We start from the raw sequence: 20,333 nt of genomic DNA on the forward strand, positions 1-20,333 counted from the left end.
GGGTTCTATCTTTGATGTCATTCTAAAACCTACAATTTTTTAGTCTGTTATTGATTATTTATATAGACTGCCAGAGTGAACTAACAAGGCACTAGCAGCAAATAAAAAAGAGAATCAAAAGAGAGAGCAAGATTCACGGTGTCTGTGTAGTCCTTACGCCACTAGGAAGTCACACCTCACAGACTATGGCAGGGCTAGGTACTGAAGAGGGTGATCTAGAACGTCCATCAGCATGGATTTTTGTTTTAGACTAACTAGATTGGTGATATAGAGGAAGCCCATGGTCATGGTGTCCCTTTATTCCATAATGTATTTAACGAAGTTATACACAATCTCTCTGGCAGAGGAAGAAATGTGGATTGGAGGTGGAAGGTACTGAATATATAGAGCTGAATGTGTTGCTCTGTCTTCTGTGACTTGAGGAATGGCCTCTAGTTGCATATGACAGGGATCTCCCTTCTGCCTATAATGTTCAGTATTTTGATTATGACTCAAACACAGACAGATTATACCCTTTAAAAATGTGTAGATGATAGCTAGAACATGTAAATAAGCACTCAAAAATACCTTGATAGCCTAGAAATGTTACAACACAATCAAGATGCAAAATTTTAGAAATGAATCTAAAGTTCCTTATTTAAGTATTTTTACACATCAGTTAAATAGCATCGTAATAAAAGAGAACTCGTTGACAAGCGTGTACACAAATAAACAGAAAAAAAGGTAATACTAATTGACCAAAAGCAAGATGGGCTAATAATACTTGCCTTTAAAAAAAGAGAGAGTGCACAATAATATGCTACTTTGGTAAAAGTACATTATTTAGAAGAGGGAGCTAACAGTTGCACTATTTTCAAGCACAGGGATTACTGTATCACTTCTGGGCTCCCAATTTTAAGCAAGAACTTGGCAAGACAACAGGAGAATGATGAAACATTTATTATGAGATATAGTTGATTAACCTACAGCTGTTAAGTCTGGAGTAAGCCTAGAACCCCCACCTCCCCTCCCTTTAACCCCTGAGTAATAGCAGAGAAAACTCAGGGGCAAAGTTTGGTTGGAAATAAGCCAACCTTGTCCCTAGAAGACTTGGACGTTCCAGAGGGAGGGGAAGGCTAGATTATCAAAAACAGGACCTCAACTTTCAGGTTTCAACTCTGATTTCCAAGGGAACGGGATGCCATTAGAGTAAAAGAATTGGGGAACACTAAAGTAGTCAATGCAGCATTTTCTTGTTGCTGATATTTTGAGATTCCATTGGCACTAAAGGGCTGCATTTCCAAGGGTAAAACACCACTCAGGTGTAACAACCTAAAGCATATTTAAAGTGGCCCAAGTAGTGGGACCTCTATATTGATACTGTCATTCAAAAGAATTTACTTCCCTTAGAGCTCTAGCAGAGGCAGTCATGATCTGAGATGAACACACCCATCAACTAAATCCAAAACGATACGCAAAGTTTTCCCCTCCTTTGGGAATGGTTCTTTAGTAAAACTTACATCAATCCAGGAAAAAAGGTTCATCAATATGTCTTGATATCTCAAATCTCCACTCAGATGTGATTCTCTCACCTCTAAACTATAACTGTAAACACAGTCCTTTATGCTACTTTATGACCCTTGTACATATAAGTTATCTAATATTATAATCTGCATATATGTCATTTTGTTATCAATATTCCCTTGCCCTCAAGGATTATATTCTAGAGATAATCAATAAACATAGAGACCTAACAATAACTTCCAAGGGAAAAATTAAGGACGGTGATCCAGTGCACTGTGTATGGGGAGGCTGTTGTGTCAGTTTGGTTGGTCAAGGCCACTCTACACTCACACATACTTCCTCACGGTAGCCTTTCGTGGCCCCGCTAGCAGTGAACTGCTCTACGTGAGACCTAGAAGCCATAAAAAAGACTTGGGAAAGAGCAGTCCAAGTGAAAGGGAAAAAAACTCTTAAGACCAAAAAGAACTTCATGTGTTACTGAGGTTTAAAACAAACAAGCAAACAAAAGAATGGTCAATATGGCTTAGTATTGTGAACAAAGAGGAGAATAAAGGGAACACAAGTAAAGATCAGGGGACCGCATCACACAGGAAGGAATTCAGACTTTATTCCGTTTCAGTGAGAAACAGTGGAAGGTTTCCAGCCATGAATTAATGGAAGGGTGTGGAAGATCACTCCGGCTATTTTGTAAATGAGAGTCTGTCCTGAGGCAAAAACAGACCAACTAGTCAGTTGCTGCAACAGCCAAGAGACAGCAGTGGCACGGTGAGTGATGGGAAATGGAGAAGGTCAGAGGTCACTGGGTTGGGAGTGGTACCTACACCGTTTCACTGGTGCACTACTTGTAAGAGGTAAGCAGAGTGGATGTTTGTGCTACACCCTAATATGGTCATGTGTTTTAGTAAGTATCCTGTGTGCTGGGAGTAAGCAGACTGTGAACTGAAACAAACAGTAATGTTTTGGACTTATAAACTGTGAATGCCTCCCTGATATGTAAGTGGAGAAGCTGAATGGACAATGAGATCCACAAAGCCAGAGCTCAGGGCCGCCTGAGCTAGAGATGGAAATGTGAGCAGTGTCAGTGTATGAACAGGTAAAGCCGTGGAGCTGAATGGCATTACCCAAGCAAAGAACTAGAGAGAGAGCCCAGGCTAGCGCTCTGGGGCACCTGAGTATCAGTGGCTTATGGACTAAGCGGGCCCAGGGAAGGCAATCAAGAGGGACTGAGCAGTCCGCAGAAGGAAACCTGGCAGATGTTGCAGCGCTGAATAAAGCCTAGAGTCGAAGTGTCTCCAGCATGTTGTAGCTTCGTGGTCGGCAAACTGCGGCTCGCGAGCCACATGCGGCTCTTTGGCCCCTTGAGTGTGGCTCTTCCACAAAATACCACGGCCTGGGCGAGTCTATTTTGAAGAAGTGACATTAGAAGAAGTTTAAGTTTAAAAAATTTGGCTCTCAAAAGAAATTTCAATCGTTGTACTGTTGATATTTGGCTCTGTTGACTAATGAGTTTGCCGACCACTGTTGTAGCTGGAAGGTCGTCAGACAGAGACAGAGATGGTGCAGGGAAGGTGCAACTCCCTGATGACCTGGAGTAAAGAGCCTTCAGTTCATGAACCAGCTGGAACATTTTAGCCCTACTATTGGGCATCTTTGCTAAGTACAGCTTTTTTATTTTGTTAATCCTTACCCTAGAATACTTTTCCATTGATTTTTAGAGAGAATGGAAAGGAAGGGGAGAGACAGAGAAAGGGAAACATCAATGTGAGACACACACATTGATTGGTTGCCTCCTGCGATGCCCTGACTAGGGCTGGGGATCGAGCCTGCAATCAAGGTATGTGCCCTTAACCAGAATCCAACCTGGGACTCTTCAGTCCGAGGGCTGACACTCTATCCACTGAGCCAAACTGGCTAGGGTAAGTCCAGCTTTATCTTTCCATTTATTTATGAAATACTGAACACTTGGGAACACTTTCCCCAACACCTTTGCTCATATATGCTCAAAAAAAGTAAGCTGAATGAGCAAATACTGCTCTAAAATATCTTCAAAATAATTGTGAGATTAACTCTCTTAAATTGGACATTACAAATTACAGTTATCCTCCAATCACTAGATTTGTTTCTGACACATTATTGTTCTTGCAGAAGAAACAATCACTTACTATGAAGCAGTAAAAATAATTTTTGATTGTAGCACATGACTTGACTTCTACAACAAAAACTTAGAGAAGCTTTAAAAAATAATAACTGGCCCTAGTTGGTTTGGCTCAATAGGTAGAGTGTCGGCCTGTGGACTGAAGGTTTCCGGGTTCAATTCCAATCAAGGGCACATGCCCGGGTTGCAGGCTCGATCCCCAGGAGGGGGCATGCAAGAGGCAGCTGATCAACGATTTTCTCTCATTATTGATGTTTTTATTTCTCTCTCCCTCTCCCTTCCTGTCTAAAATCAATAAAAATATATTTTAAAAATAATTATAACTATAGTGGGCTGATTCAATGATTTCTAATGCCATTCCAATTTCCTTTAATGTCTATAACTCTGTCTTCACCAAATAGCAGTTGAAAAATGGTGGCTATCATGCTTTAATGTGACTAAGAATCACCTTGGCTGCTTATATAGAGGCCGATTATAAGGTGCCCCAGGTGAGGCATGGCTTGAGACCAGGCTGTATATATTTTTTAGTTACCTTTTTAAAAAGTTACCATGGAAATTCTGACACAGTCCATGAATCATACTTTGCTAAATAACGATGTGGGAGATAAGAACAGAACACTGAATGCAATAACAAACCCTTGGGAAAATAATTTCTGCCCATCCTAACCCCACCAAGTATTAGACTTGCTATTTCTTTTAGCTCTCATGGTCATAGATTCATTTTGATAATTGTCAAACACCAATTATATGCCTAGTTAAATTTAGTTAAACACTTCCAAAATCTCAGTGTTTAATTTTTTCATCCAATATGTGTACATGTATGCTTATGTATATGTTTATATAATGCTAGGCTAAAAATATTATATATCTGCACAGCAGCCTTACAAAACTAATACCATCGCCCTTGCATATGCATTCATGAACTTAGAAGATTCTTTTAAGTAGTTAAGGTCTCAGACAGGAACTTACCTGCATTTCTGTAACTTGAATGTTTAAGTGAATGTGGAGAAGCTGATGTCAAAAGACCTATTTCAACAACCGAACTTGCACTGTATGTGTTTTTGAATGAGTATAAATAAATCCTCATTTATCAATTTCTGCTGAATGCACACCTATATAAGTCCAGAAATTGCACTGCCAACAGGCTTCCCATTCACCATCTCATATGAACAGTTTCCTGATTATTTGGAAAGCCCTTTCACATTTTCTCTAAAACTTATTCTAAGGCTGAGTTGAGTTTCAGAGAAAAAGGGGAAATAAGACAAATGATCACTTTTAATATTTTAAGTGAAAGAACAGGTTAACCACAGTAGAGGGGAAAAAGGTGGAGAAGGAAGAACAGTGTGATACGAAATTGTTTGAAATGAGAAATGAAATCAAGAATTAAAAATAGAATTACATTTTCTGTTTGGCAATACACAAGAAACACTAAGTGCACTTCATAAATTTTACTATTGTTGCTCTAAGTGATATTACCATAAATCACATTAGGAGTGTACTTGGCATTTTTTAAAAGCAAAAAGGATTGAGTGTGTCAATAAGTTTAAACAGCTCTGTTATCTCTGAAGAGAGGGGAAGAGAAATTATCACAAGCTTTTACCAGATCTAAAAGCCCAGTTTTTACCCCTCCCACCCCCACCTCCATTGTTGGCATCACTCTCCCTCCAGCTTCAGTGCAACATAGAGTACCGTTTTGCCAGCAATCTCAGAAAAAAATGTTCACTGCTGCTTTCTTTTTATTTTGTTAATCCTCACCCAAGAGTATTTTTTCCATTGATTTTTAGAGAGACTGGAAGGGAAGCAGAGAGAGAGGAGGAGGAGGAGGAGGAGGAGAGAGAGAAAAATACTGATGTGAGATACACATCGATTGGTTGCCTTCCGCACGCTCCCCAAACAGGGTTGGAATCTGCAACCCAGGTACCTGCCCTTGACCAGAAATTGAACTCATGACCTTTTGGTGTGCAGGCTGATGCCCTAACCACTGAGAACACCGGCCAGGGCTTCACTGTTGCTTTCTTTTTTCTTTTTTTTTTTTTTCTAATATTTTATTGATTTTTTACAGAGAGGAAGAGAGAGGGATAGAGAGTTAGAAACATCGATGAGAGAGAAACATCGATCAGCTGCCTCTTGCACACCCCCAACTGGGGATGTGCCCGCAACCAAGGTACATACCCTTGACCGGAATCGAACCTGGGACCCTTGAGTCCGCAGGTCGACGCTCTATCCACTAAGCCAAACCGGTTTTGGCACTGTTGCTTTCTTGATGCTCTTACCTGATGTGCAAGGGGTGACGGCTGTTTGCCCCTTCTCTCGTCGCGCACAGGGAAGAGGGACTTCAGCAGCTTGGGCATCTGTGGCACGAAGGATTTGACTGGGGTCAGGTAGGAGGCAGCTAGGCTACTACGTCCTGTCAAAATATTGAAAGGAGAAGAAAAACAATTACAAAGACATCTCTTTACTGCCAATTTGACAAGGATCATTTAAAGCAAATATAACAATATAATTTAAAAAGGTATCCTTTAAAAATTAATCTTAAAAAACCAGTATTATAGTTACCCTCAAACACAGTGGGGTTTCCTTTTCCAATTAAATAGCAGCAATTGGGGTACTTCTAAAATGTTCTAATCTCCAGTGTTCCTGTTAGTACGCACAGGGTCACCCAACCACAGTCCTGTCACCAACTGGTTTTTCACTTTTAAATCACATAGCTGATAACACACACATGTAGCACTCCATGTAGACTTTAAACTCTTTGAAGTCAGGAACTATGTCTTATTCAACTTTAATTCTTCATGCTATTTACTGCATGAAAATGATGAAATGACCTTTCAGGAGGAGAATAGTGTTCTAATTGTTCTTAGAAGAGGGGAACAGAGGCCCTGAACCAACCATATTCTTACGTGTTCTTAATTATCAAAGGCTGGGATCAAATGTGCAGATAATGCCTACAATATAAGATTTCTTTCCCCTTAGTGAATCAAACTAACTTTTTAGGAAAGTCTAATCCAACTCATAAATGACAAAACACTGTATCCTCATAACACTGTTTTTAAAGCAAGACAACTTGAGAAACTTGTAAGGGATACTGCCTAAAGAGAAGTACACAACCACCGGTATCTACTCCATGCTGACCCTGAAATTACTCCAGTCCACTGGCAGTACAGTTGTATGTGGACTTATACAGTCTAAGGTTTCTACATTTTACATAAAGTATTGTTAATATTAACTCTAAGTAACCTATGAAAAGGTAAGGCTGTTTTGTCAGCATGAGAGCAATCACCAAAAAATAAAGAAAAGAGATAGCTATAATCTCTTTAAAACTGAATTCAAAAAGCTCAAACAATTTTACAAGAAGGCAAAAATAAGGAAGAGAGAAACAAACAGAAAGAAAAGGGATAAACAGAATATAAGTTTAAGATAAAGAGCCAGAAGATATAATCATCTAAATGCTGAGGGGAAGAAATTAGGGACAATCTAGAGTTCTATATGCAGTTAAACTAACATTCTAGAGTGAGGGTGACCCCTAATTAAATAAATATCTAGCCAATTGTCAACCAAAGGCTGCATCTATCACAAAAAGAGAGACAGACACGAGGTGTCTCCTGAGCGAAGCACACAAAACTACCCATTCATTTATCCTCCCTCCCGCCCTTCCCTCAAATTAGCCGGAATCTGATCAAGGCTATACAACTAACTACCAATTTACAGAGAATCATGTCCCTCATGGGGATGTAACCAGCAAAAATAAGAATGTACAGTCTACTGTACAAAAACCTAGTTTCTTCAACAAATACAATGCAATGGAGAAAAAAAGATGGAGAAGAGCACATGAATTAAACAGACTTACACATATCAACTAATCACAATGGATGAACCCCACTTGGATTTTCATTCAAAACACATAAAAGATATTTTTTATCCAATTGGGGAAATGGAAATACTAACAAGATATTTGACAATACTTATTATTATTATTTGATAATAATTATTATTATTACTAGTGGCCTGGTGCACGTATTCATGCACATTCAAAGGAAATTAATTAGAAGAAAGAGCTTTATATTGAGAGCTTTATAGGTATCGCGCATGCGCAAGTCAACGTTTATTTTTCAATTGCCAGTGCGCATCATATGTACCGGCCAGTCGGTCAGTCGGTCAGATGGACAAACGGCTGGTCACTTAGCTTTTTATATATATAGATTATTTCCTTACCAGAGGATAGAGAGAAACATCCATGCAAGAGAGAAACATCTATTGGCTGCCTACTCCAAGCCCCTTGACCAGGTATTGAACCTGCAACCTGGGTATGTGACCAGGGAATCAACCCACAACATTTTGGTGTGTGGGACGACGCTTCAGCCAACTGAGCCACCCGGCCAGGGCTATTTTTTTTAGAAGTAAAATGTTACTGTGGTTATTGTTTTAGAGATACATGTACAAATAATTACAGATAAAATATCTGGGATTTGCTTCAAAATAGTCATTAGAGGGTAAGAAGTAGTGAGCATACAGATAAATAAGACGAGTGAGGAACTGATCACTTTGAAATCTGGAGGGGTACTTGAGAGGGCATATTATGGTACTCTTTCTACTTTGTATGCTTGGTATTTTCCATAGTAAAAGGATTCTTCAAAGTGAGAGCAAAGTAAAAACTTTAATGTATAAAAGAAATAAAGAGTTTTTCACTAAAAATGATTGTTAAAAGCACTAAAGATGGATATAATTCACTAAAAAAGAAACTAAACTCAGAAGAATACAGTGTGGTACAAGACAATACAGTGTGGCCATAATGATCAAAGCAAAGTGGTAAATACGTAAATCAAGTAGCTGATTATATACACAGACTAGAGGCCCAGTGCACAAAATTTGTGCATGGGAGGGTGTCTCCTCAGCCCAGCCTGCAACCTCTCCAATCCGGAACCCCTCGGGGGGTGTCCGACTTCTAAACCGCCTCTGCCTGCCGGCCTGGTCACCTCCAACTGTCCCCTCTGCTGGCCTGATTGCCCCTCACTGCCCCCCTCTGCCGACCTGGTCACCCCTCACTGCTCCCCCCCCGCTGGCCTGGTCACCCCACGCAGCCTACTGTTTGGATGTTTGATCGCCCCTCACTGCCCCCCCTGCCGACCTGGTCACCCCACGCAGCCTACTGTTTGGGTGTTTGATCGCCCCTCACTGCCCCTCCTCCACCGGCCTGGTCACCCCACGCAGCCTACTGTTTGGGTATTTGATCGCCCCTCACTGCCCCCACCTCTGGCCTGGTTGCCCCACACAGCCTGCTGTTCGGTCGTTTGGTCGTCCCTCACAGCCCCCCTTGCTGGCCTGGTTGCCCCATGCAGCCTGTTGTTCAGTTGTTGCGTGAGGGCATCCCGACCAATTTGCATATTATCCTTTTATTAGTATAGATAGATACGTATACATTTTATAGAATTTTAAAGCAAGATGGTACTCTATATCCCAGTATTTCACTCCTAGGTAATTACTTGAGACAAATGTTCACAAAAAAGACTTATACAAGAACAAGCTTTATTCGTAGTAGCCAAAAACTGGAAAGAAACCAAATGCCCATAAATAGAACTGATTAAAAATGGTAATAAATTCAATTGTGATAATGAAATATTTCTCAATATTTCTCAGCAGTAAAAAAGAATAAATTAGTGATGCATACAGCAGTATGGATGACTTGAATAGAAATGGTGAGCAAAAAAAACCAAACACAAAAGGAATATAGTATGATTCCTTTTCTTTCTTTCTTTTTTTTTTTAAGAATAGTTCATTGATTTTTAGGGAGAGAGGAAGGGATAAGAGAGAAACATCTCTGAGAGAGAAACACTGATTGGTTGCCTCTTGCATGTCCCCCACTGGCAATCAAGTCCATAACCTAGACATGTGCCCTGACCAAAATAGAACCAGCAACCTTTTGGTGCACCAGACGATGCCCAACCAACTGAGTCACACCAGCCAGGGCTTGTATGATTCATTTTATATGAACTTGTAGAACAAGCAAAACTAATCTGAAATCAGAACATTGGCTGATCAGGGGGAGTCACATAAATCTGCTCTGCATTGTATGGGGTGTCAGTTAAATGGGCAAATACATTTGTAAAAACTCATTAAATATGACCCATAGTAAAGATAAAAGCAATCAACAGAATAGAACATGAGATGGTCTAGATGCTGGCTTGAGCATGTAAAAACTTTAAAGAAGCTTCTATACACAAGTCCAAGGATGTAAAGAAGAATGTGGTCTTAACAAATATACAGATAGGGAACATCAGCAAAGAAAGTAAAACTATTACAAAAAAGGAAGCAAATGGAAAATCTAGAACTGAAAAGAATAATCTATACTAATAAAAGGGTAACATGCTAATTAGACTGCGTGACCGGACATCTTCCAGACGTATGACTTCCTTCTGAACAAAGCCACAGTGGTGGGGGCCAAGGAAGAGGCGGTTAGGGGCGATCAGGCCGGCGGGGAGAGCAGTTGGGAGCCATCAGGCCATTAGGGGAGGGCAGTTGGGGTCGATCAGGCCGGCAGGGCAGGGCAGGGCAGTTGGGGCCATCAGGCTGGCAGGGCAGGGCAGTTAGGGGCCATCAGGCCAACAGAGGAGCGGTTAGGCGGCAATCAGGCCGGCAAGCAGGCAAGCAGTTAGGAGCCAGCGGTCCCAGATTGCGAGAGGGATGTCCAACGCCGGTTTAGGCCGGGATGGGGCCTACACTGGCAGTCAGACATCTCCCAAGGGGTCCCAGATTGGAGAGGGTGCAGGGACCGGGCTGAGGAACCCCTGCCCCCCATGCATGAATTTCATGCACCGGGCCTCTAGTAATTTAAATAAAAAGTTCCCTAAATGTGCTTAACAGAAGACTGGAAATGGCAAAAGAAATTATCCAACCAGAAGAAACAAGAATAAGATAAAAAGATTAAAAATAGAAATTAAAAAAAATAGAGCTTTTGTGACCTGCGTGTGCAATATTAAACAGAAGGATTCGAAAGAGAGAAAAGTCCAGTAGAAAAAGTTTAATGAACTAATAGCTGAATATTGCCCAAATTTCTTGAAAAACTCAACCTACAGATCTAAGAACATCAGTGAAATCCAAGCATAATAAATATTAAGGAAACTATACCTAAGCACATCATTGTCCAACTGCTAAAAAGAAAGAGAGCGAAAATCTTGAAAGCAAATAAACAAAGACATTATGTAAGGAAAACGTGACAGAAATGATGGCTGAATTCTCCTCAGAAAAGGAGTCTAAAAGATAATGTAACAAATGTGAAGTGCTGAACTAAACTGCCAACTCAAAATTATCTAGAAAAAATATCCTTAAAAAATAAGGTGAAATAAAGATATTCTCAAAAGGGGAGAGCATTCTTCCCCAGGAGAATGACACAATAAGAAATAATACAGGATACTCATGGGCTAAAGGATAAGATCTTCAGGAAGGCCTGGATAATGCCAGAAATAATGACTATGAAGGAAAATAGAAAAGATTCTCTCTAGTGTCTTAATTTTCTTAAAAGTGGTTACTTTAAAGCAAAAGAAGTAACATTATAAAATGGGTTCATAACATCTGGAAAAGTAGAATATACAACAACAATACAAAATAAGGGAGGGAGGGAGGGAGGGAGGGAAAAGTCAGATGGAACTACTGTTGCAAGCCTCTTATATGTGTGCAGTGGGAGATGATATTAATTCATAGGCTGTGACAGGTCAAGGATACAGACTAGGGTCCTTGAGCAAAGACTTTCCTAAATAATCAAACAAATACAGGCATACCCAAAAGCCAAAACAGGAAATAAAATCAAACACTAAATTTTTTTCTGTCTTTTTTTTGTGTGGGGGGAGGGGGATAACTATTTTATTTATAGCTATGAGATCCTATACAACTCTCCATCCTTCCCCACTGGGTTTCTTCTTTTTATTATTTTTATTTTTCAATTACAGTTTATATTCAATATTATTTTGTATTAGTTTCAGGTTTACAGCATAGTAGAGTATATGATTGTCTAAAATATATTTTTCAATTAAACTAAAATAAGACAAAAAGGAGGTCAGAGTGAAAAAATAAAAATAAAAAGGTCAAATAGAAACCAGCCCTGGCCAGGTAGCTCAGTTGGTTAGAGCAGTGATCGGCAAACTCATTAGTCAACAGAGTCAAATATCAACAGTACAATGATTGAAATTTCTTTTGAGAGCCAAATTTTTTAAACTTAAACTTCTTCTAACGCCACTTCTTCAAAATAGACTCGCCCAGGCCATGGTATTTTGTGCAAGAGCCACACTCAAGGGGCCAAAGAGCCACATGTGGCTCTCGAGCCACAGTTTGCCAACCACAGGGTTAGAGCATAGTCCTGGTAAGCCAAGATTGTGGGTCCCATCTCCGATCAGGGCACATATAAGAATCAGCCAATGAATGCATCAGTAAGTCAACAGTGAACAAGTTGATATCTCTCTCTCTCTCTTTCTCTCTCTCTCTCTCTCTCTTAAATTTTTTTTTAAAATAGAAACCAATAGCAACATGGCAGACATAATAATAATATTAGATGTAAAATAACTAAAGATGTTAATTAAAAGGCAGAATTTGTCAGACTAGATTTAAAACAAAATCTAATCCTAACTATATGCTGTCTACAAGACAGTCACTTTTAATTTAAAGACAAATATAGGCTAAAATTTTGAAAATTGAGAAAAAGATACACCGTGCAAACAACAAGCAAAAGAAAGTTGATGTGGCTATATTAATATCAAGCAAGACATATTTCAAAGTAACTATTACCAGAGATATAAAGGGATATTTCATAATGAGAAATATCGCTTCTTCAGGAAAAAATAATAATCCTTAATGAGTCTATATCTAATGCAGAGTTTCTAAGTGAATGATGAAAAAAACCCATATAATTAAAGGGAAAAATAGACAATTTTCACAATCATACTTGGAGATTCAATGCCTCCTCTTAGTGATTGATAGAACAAATAGCAAAAAGCCAATAAGGACAGAGATGACATTATCACAAGCACGATGACCTAATTGATGTACCCAGAACACGATGCCCCAAAACAGAATAGACATTCTTTTCAAGTAAAAACAGAATGTTCACTAAGACAGAGCAAAGGCTCAAAAAATTTCAAAAGACTGAAATATTAAAGAGTCTGTTTGTTAATTATAATTAAATTAAATAAGAAATCAATAAGAAGACCCCCCCCAGATATAAGAAAATGAATTAACATGCTCAATAATCCATGGCTCAAAAAACAAATCAGAGGGAAATTAGAAAATATTTTGAATATGTAATAATGAAAGCACAGCATGCCAAAATTTGTAAAATGAAGAAATAACAGAAATCAATGAAACAGAAAATAAAACTAAATGTTGGTTCTGTGAGAAGACTAATAAGAAAATATTTCCCAAGTCATTTTATGAGGCCAATATAATCATGATACCAAAAGCTAACAAAGACATTATTATTAGTATGAGTAAAGTACTGACAGATATTCACTGTAGAACATATACACAAAAATCCTTAAAATGTCAGCAAAAGGAATCAAGCAAATATAAGGGATAACATATCACTATCAAGAAGTGTTTATCACAGGAATGCAAGACAAATTCAACATTCAAAAATCAGTGGAATTCAACATGTTAAGACAAAGGGAAACACTCAGATGGGCATGAACTAGTAGAACAGCGGTTACGTGGTAGGAAATCCTGATTTATACTATTTCTGAAAGCTGCTGGAACTTCATGACAGTGATTGGCAAATGAAACCCTAACTTACCTGGATCAGGAGAATGGTTATTCTGGGGACAACCAGGGAGGGATGGGGGGACCGGAGCGGCTCCTCTGGAAACTGCAATTTGCGATACATCCTGTTGACTTTCCCACCGGCCCTATAAGGACAAAATTGGTAATTTTGATTCAAATCAATAATTTAACAACAACAACAACAATAAAAATCTAAAGATATTTAAGAAAAAACTGTTATACTTTATTAAAGCTTTATTCCCTTGACAGGACATGATCAGTTTGATGACGTACTTTTCTTCTTTAGAGCAGCGGTCGCCAACCAGCGGTCCGCAGACCACTGGTGGTCGGTGAGGTCCGAAAGGTTGGCGACTGCTGGTTTAAGGAAACCTTTGGAGCAGCAGTCGCCAACCGGTGGTCCATGAGGTCTGAAAGATTGGCGACCACGGCTTTAGAGCATTCATTTCTCAAGTAGTAATGATACCTCACATTTGGATCTCCCTCCAGTTTAGCACTTAAGAGTCTCCTCAGTTCCATCCTCACATTCTTCCTACTACAGGATGCAGCTTCCCACACAATATGGATGTACTAACACCTTCCTTCTGAAAGCCTCCCTGTGTTCTGCTTCCTGACTTCTGCCTGGAGATGCCCTTTCCCACGGCAGATTCCCGACTCAGGAACAACTCTAGTGGAGGCAGGTGTTTCTCCTCTCTTCTCCACGGGTGCATCTTTCCATCCATTTACATTTCGTCATCAAAGTAAAAATTCTACAACCGTATATTACCATGCTTCTCATTTTAAATAGACATTAAAGGTAAGTTCCAGTTAAACCCAAATCAAGCAATCACACGTTCCAATAATGGAAGTCTCTGGATTGACAAGTTTTATTGTACTCTCAACTTATTTTATAAATTCCCATTAAAGAGATGTTATGGCATAATACCTGAACAATGCCAGCCAGGCGGTGGACTAATTTACCACCCTAAAGCTTACGGTGAGCCATAAAAATGGTGATACCATCAGAGCACTTTTAACATCAGTCCCACCTGGGACAGAAAGAAACTCCAACCAAACATTACAGGGACAAAAACCAGTAATGGAGATGAGATGCAAATCTCTTAAATGCTTCAAGTTCCCTTTGATCCTCTAATAATCACTAGAGTTAAATAATGGTATTTTATATTCATTCAGGCTAGTATTTCACAGATGCGTGACCCTGGCGATCCACGTGAGTTCTCATTAGTAATCACCTGCAAAGCGAGGTCTTCACTGCACCTGAAGATGGATGGCGGTGGGAAGACCTCTTAGGTTTCAGATATGTACTGGAAGCCTATCTGCTTTTAGCGGCAACCTAAGTACTGATCATAAAATCAATAAGCCCTAAGTGATCTGGATCCTGTTTACCTGAGAGAACACTCTTCTCTAGGAACTCTCTCAGCACTTGATATTTTAAAAAAATGGCATGATGTTTTAGCATTAGGAAGCAAGGAAACAAAAACAGACATGAGAGACGATTCGGGAAACCATGAATCTGAAATACTTTCACGGGAGGAGCGTATGAATCACACACTGATTTACAGACTTGCCTGTTTCATTAATGTTCTTTGCATTGAAATGTAATTATCTGTCCTGCCCGGGCAGCTGCAGCTCTGTATTCTGGGACATCACAATCAGGGGCCGGATATGAGGGCCAACGCCCTTGCAGCTCCGCAGAGAGAAGAAGCCTCATGCTGTTCACAGTGCGAAGCTCATGCAGGGTTGTTTTGGAGACAACTTACTTACTTTGAGAATAAATTTATTTTCAGGCTTTCTATTTTTCTGCCTTGTTTGGCAGCTGACAGAGTGGCACTCTGTCCCTTAGGAAAACTAAGGAGCTGATTTGGAGTCAGCACCTCGGCTGCTCGGTGCATAATGGTCCAATGACAAATAACGCAGGTGTCACCTCTTCCCCAAGGCGCTCGCGGGGCTCTCCAGCTCCCCGAGTAATTTCTCCCAGTTGGCACTCCCACACACAATGTTACTACCAAATCAGAATGAAAGCAATAACTCTTACTGTCTCATATATTCAAATACCTCAAGTGAGAACATTTGAAAGGATGCATGCAGTACCTTAATTAATACCGCCTTAGCCATATTGCTGGCCTATCGGATAATGAAAAACAGAGACACATTTCCCTTCATCCATCTACCTTCACCGTCATCGTAACCTTGAGGAATCATGAATGCTAACTATTCCCAGGTCTTACCGACCAGACACAAGGACACAGAGCGTCTCAAATCACTCTGGGCTGGAAGGAGCCCTGCTTCGGAGGGAACAACAAATGTGGATGATAAACTGGGAACAACACTCCTCCGTCCTCTCCGACACCCGCAGACCTCTGGGGGAACACTCCGCCGACACCATTCACTGCGTCCCTTTCTCCTGCTGTACGTGCCCCTTCTGCCAGAAGTGAAACCTGTGGTTCAGGGTCTAGCTATAAACACTGCCCCCTGAGGGCAAGGATTTGTGTCTTTCCAATAAAATGTGTATGCCTGGCTGTTCTAGTTAGTCTCCCTTTACTGAAATGTTGGGGGTGGGAGGAAGCATCTCTGTTAAAGGTACTTTAGAGAGAGATGAACTCGGGACAACGAATAAAAGGCACTTGGCCACACAATGGGCCGCTGGACTGTTCATAGTTCAGTTTGTTCATTAAATTCCACATATGAGTGAAATCATATGAGCTCAGTTCTCAAAGTCCAAGAGTATGGTGGGTTTTTTTCTTTTGTTTTAACTTCTATCACAGTAATCTATACCTTTAAATCTAAAAAGATAAGTCTGTGATCTGTTTTCAAAATTCTGCCTGCCTGTCTATTGAACTTCCATCAGCCCAGATGAGGAGGCACAAGGAAAAACTCTGGCTTCCTTTTGGATCCCTACAGGAGCTTCATATGTATTAGGGATTATTTGTGCTCCCAGGCGGAATTCAAGGAAATAAAACCCTATTCAAGACAGCCATTTTTGTAGCTAGCACCACGTTTACAGGCAAACTGAACAGGGAAACACAGGAGTCTCTCAGCTGACTTGGAATGTGGTTTAGTCCCCTGTCCACCTCCGTTTTCCCACTACGGCTCTTCGGACAGACATAGAACCTTTGGGTTTTCTGTAAAGAGGTTTGGTTTTCCATCAGAAAAGTGGAAGATTAGATACCTGCACACAAGGTATATAAAGAGAAGTGACATTCCAGATTCTAAGGTGGATTCTATTGCAACTAACAAAGCACCTTTGGCATCAGCCTTAACTAACTAACTAACTAACTCAGGGCAGTTTTCAGGAAGGTAATGTGGCCAAAACACACAACTCAGTTTTGTTAACCAGATACTCATTTAAGCTTCTGGCTGCTTTTAATTGCATCAAAAACTCCAATCGGAAGATGACAAACAATATCTTGCAAACTTATTAAAAATATAATTCCATCTCAAATGGCTGTCGGCCTGCCCTCTATTTATGACTCTGTCTCTATTTTGCTTGGTAGTTCAGTTTGTTCATTAAATTCCACATATGAGTGAAATCATATGGTACTTCTCTTTCTCTGACTGGCTTATTTCACTTAGCATAATGTTCTCCAGGTCCATCCATGCTACCAAAAAGGGTAAAATTTTCTTCCTTTTTACAGCAGAGTAGTATTCCATTGTGTTTTCAGATGAAAAAAACAATCTGCTGAAATTAATTCTGCACCTAAATATGAACCCATCTTGGTAGACTGGTCATACAAAGTTTGCTAAGTTTTCATTTGATCTAAAAAAAAACTGCCTTAACAATCATGATGAAATATCCAGTAATAATAAATAGCAACATCTCTGCAATTAGGGGTATTTTATATTTTTTAATTGAAAAGCTTATTAGGAGTGATTTATTTTAGGCCCTAAGGTGAATTTATAAGTTGGGGATAGTTCATAAAATTCCATTTTGATGGAGTTCAGTAAAACTATTGCAATTTTAATATGTAACAAGCATCAATAAATAAGGAAATGTGAAATATGACTGGCTGGATTCAAAGGGGTATAGGCCAAACTGGATTGTTTTAGTATCCCGACCACTCCCTCTCACCTTCCTGCCGCACTTTTTAGTGTCGCTCTGCTCCCAAATGATTACTCTTTGCCATGACATTAACTGAAAATTAGGAGAGAAAGGAGTCCTGAACCTATGCTGTGGCCATTCCCTGATTCTACACGTTATTTCGGCTAACCTGAGTGTTCCAATGTCACACAGGGGAGGACACAGCACATCAAATTCTACTGCACAAGTCTGGTTTCATAATCAAGCTCAAAGGGACAGATACATAGATTAATGTAAACAACCTAGAAAAAGTCATGCAAGTTGGCAAAGGTAGGTGTAACTAATGTAATCATAATCTTCAATCATTTCAAAACCAATTTTTTAGCATTTTAAGCATCATCAAGTCCATGATAAAATCATGTTTCTGACTCAACTCTCTTGAACATTAAACACTTCTGTGCAAAGAAACCAAGATGGTCCAGCTGAGCTAAGTTCGGTGCTGTCAAAAGAATGCTCAAGGCACCTTCACCATTTTCTCACTCCTCTCCCCCGTCCCATGCTTCAGAAAAGAACATCTTACAAGTTCCCAAATATTCATTTGTACTATTTGCTTAAAACGAATTAACTCCAACTCCTCCCATTCCAGAGCCTTCTAAATTCGGTAAGATGCCTTAGTTCCTGGTCTGTTTTGACAGGTACTTTTACAATGTTAGGCCCAGTTAACAAGGAACATTTGAAAGGAATCATACATACTGACAACCAAAGTTATTTTTACAAAAGGGTGAGCCCAAAAAAATTAGCACAGAGTCAAAGTTAGTCATCTTATAAAAGCTACTTTTAAAAATTCAGTCTTAATCCCAAGGTAAAAGCAAGAGTGGTAAGTTTTAAGTAGTAGGATAGTACTTGTATCCCACTCATTAGGCAAACCTAATGGATTAATTACCTCTCCCTGGATCTCTGAAAACTGAAGAATACAGGAAGTCCCCAAAAGAAAAGAAGAAAACCAACGTGAGTCTCTGAGATTTCCCATAACAATTTCATCAATCATCTTTCCTTTAGGGTTTTGTGCGCAAATTGTTATGGATAAACTAAGTGGAGACCCTCTCAACCCAATACATACCAATACAAGAGAACAAAAACTTCTAGCAACTTAAAAGGTATAGAATAAAATTTTTACATTTTAATGTATTTAATTTGTAAAGAGGTAATTTGTTCACATGCTCCAAAACCAAATAATATAAAAAGGCATTCATATAATTCAAAGTGAGAAGCTGCCTCCCTCCCTCCCCGTGCCTGCTCAGTTCCCCACGTATTTCCACCCTCTCCCAGGCAGACAAGAAATGGTATTAGTTTCTCATATATCCTCATACCACTTCTTACGTATGTATAAGCAAATCTATAAATTGCCACACACTTCCCTCTTGTCCCCTCCTTCAATAATACAATGGCAGCCTACTATACATCCAGCACTTCATTTTAATTACTTAGTATATCCTGGTGATATACTAAGTTTATAGACTAAATTTCCATATTAGTACCTGGAGGGGTTCCTTATTGTTTTTACAGCTGCACAACATACCATTTATTTATTGCGCATGTATGTGCACACCCAGATGCACATAAAATGTATGTAATCAGATTAAACCAACGGACATTTAGTTTGTTTCTAATCTGCCATTAAAGACAATGCCACAATGGACTCCCTTGTCCTCAGGTCATTTCATATGTATATAAGCACTGTTGCAGTGTAAAGGGAGTTAACAGGATTTAGATCATTTGTATGTTAATTAGTTTAAACACTACTCAATCCTGAGGAACTGTATTATGGGTAGCATTAATAACAAACTTTGAATTCCAGGCAATGCCATATTTGAAGATGTTTTTCCATTGTTTCATTTAAAAGGCCACAGGGTGAACTCTGTTCCTTGCTACTAATGCTGGGGCAGTAGGGAGGGGGTTAAGGGAGTTCTTTTCTTACTAGTAAAAAAATATAATTTTAAAAATATTTATTTTCCCTAAAAATCTGTTAATATGCTCTGCTTTGGATGATAAAACTACTGAGGGGCCCTCGTCTGAAAATGTGGGGGTGGGGGGTACACCCTATACTCCCTACTGAAGTGAGCCTGAAATCAAAACTCTGTTGCTCAGTGTTCTTTCCACTTTGTTTTCGAGCATCACAGTTATAATCCTCTATCACATGAATTTCCTTATTCCTGAAACAGGTCCCTTCATAAAAATCTGTCTTAGAACACTTTTCCTCTACCTTTCCCCTAGTGAAAAGCAAAGGTCTCTAATTTTGATATGCAAACTGTAGAGAGCGCCTGGGAAGGCACATGGGCATTTCTTTAATTATTGTCAGCTGAATCCAGTGGCCATTGGCAAAGCCACGTCCTGGAAACACTCTTTGCCAAAAGGCAAGAGTGTTGTCAGCTTGATCTTCAGCCCAGGTGCGGCGGTTGTTATTTAAATCCAGCCAAACACCAAGAATGAATACGACTCTGACCCACCCAAGAATGCACATAATCTCCTTTGTCTTGACTTTTAGTAAAACTTCCTGATTTTTGCTGTATAAAATAAACATGCTGTATTGGCTCAGGGTCACTGTTCCTGTCCCTGTCCATGTCAGAGGACAGTGGTCCCCTCGGCCCCAACTTTTTCCTTCTATCTCTGTGTCTGTCTCTTTCTTTCATTTTCTCAATCCCCAGCCGCCCCTCCTCAGGAACCGGATCGCTCTCAAGTCGTGCTGGACTCAGAAAAGAGAGAAATATTTACAGCGAACATCCTTTTACTAGTAACCTGCAGATATGGAAACAAGCACAGGACAGTGACAGAAGTTGATTGAAGCCCAGTTATACCTGGTACCCTTTGAGGGCTCGTTCCACGGCTGTACTGGGAACAAAG

At 39.8% G+C, this 20,333-nt stretch overlaps 1 protein-coding gene across 2 annotated transcripts in view; it reads right to left on the bottom strand.

The window, feature by feature from the left end:
* The window catches only part of KIF13B (kinesin family member 13B), a 197,370-nt gene that overhangs the window by 18,105 nt on the left and 158,932 nt on the right, over window positions 1-20,333 (bottom strand). For both annotated transcript variants that reach the window (XM_054717618.1, XM_028159381.2), the window contains exons 36-37: window positions 13,431-13,542; window positions 5,932-6,065 (exon numbers count right to left, since the gene is read on the bottom strand). In XM_054717618.1, the coding sequence (XP_054573593.1) occupies window positions 5,932-6,065; window positions 13,431-13,542 (246 nt within the window). The remainder of the gene's footprint in view (window positions 1-5,931; window positions 6,066-13,430; window positions 13,543-20,333) is intronic.

This window comes from Eptesicus fuscus, chromosome 6, assembly GCF_027574615.1.
Source record: "Eptesicus fuscus isolate TK198812 chromosome 6, DD_ASM_mEF_20220401, whole genome shotgun sequence".
NCBI lineage: Eukaryota > Metazoa > Chordata > Mammalia > Chiroptera > Vespertilionidae > Eptesicus > Eptesicus fuscus.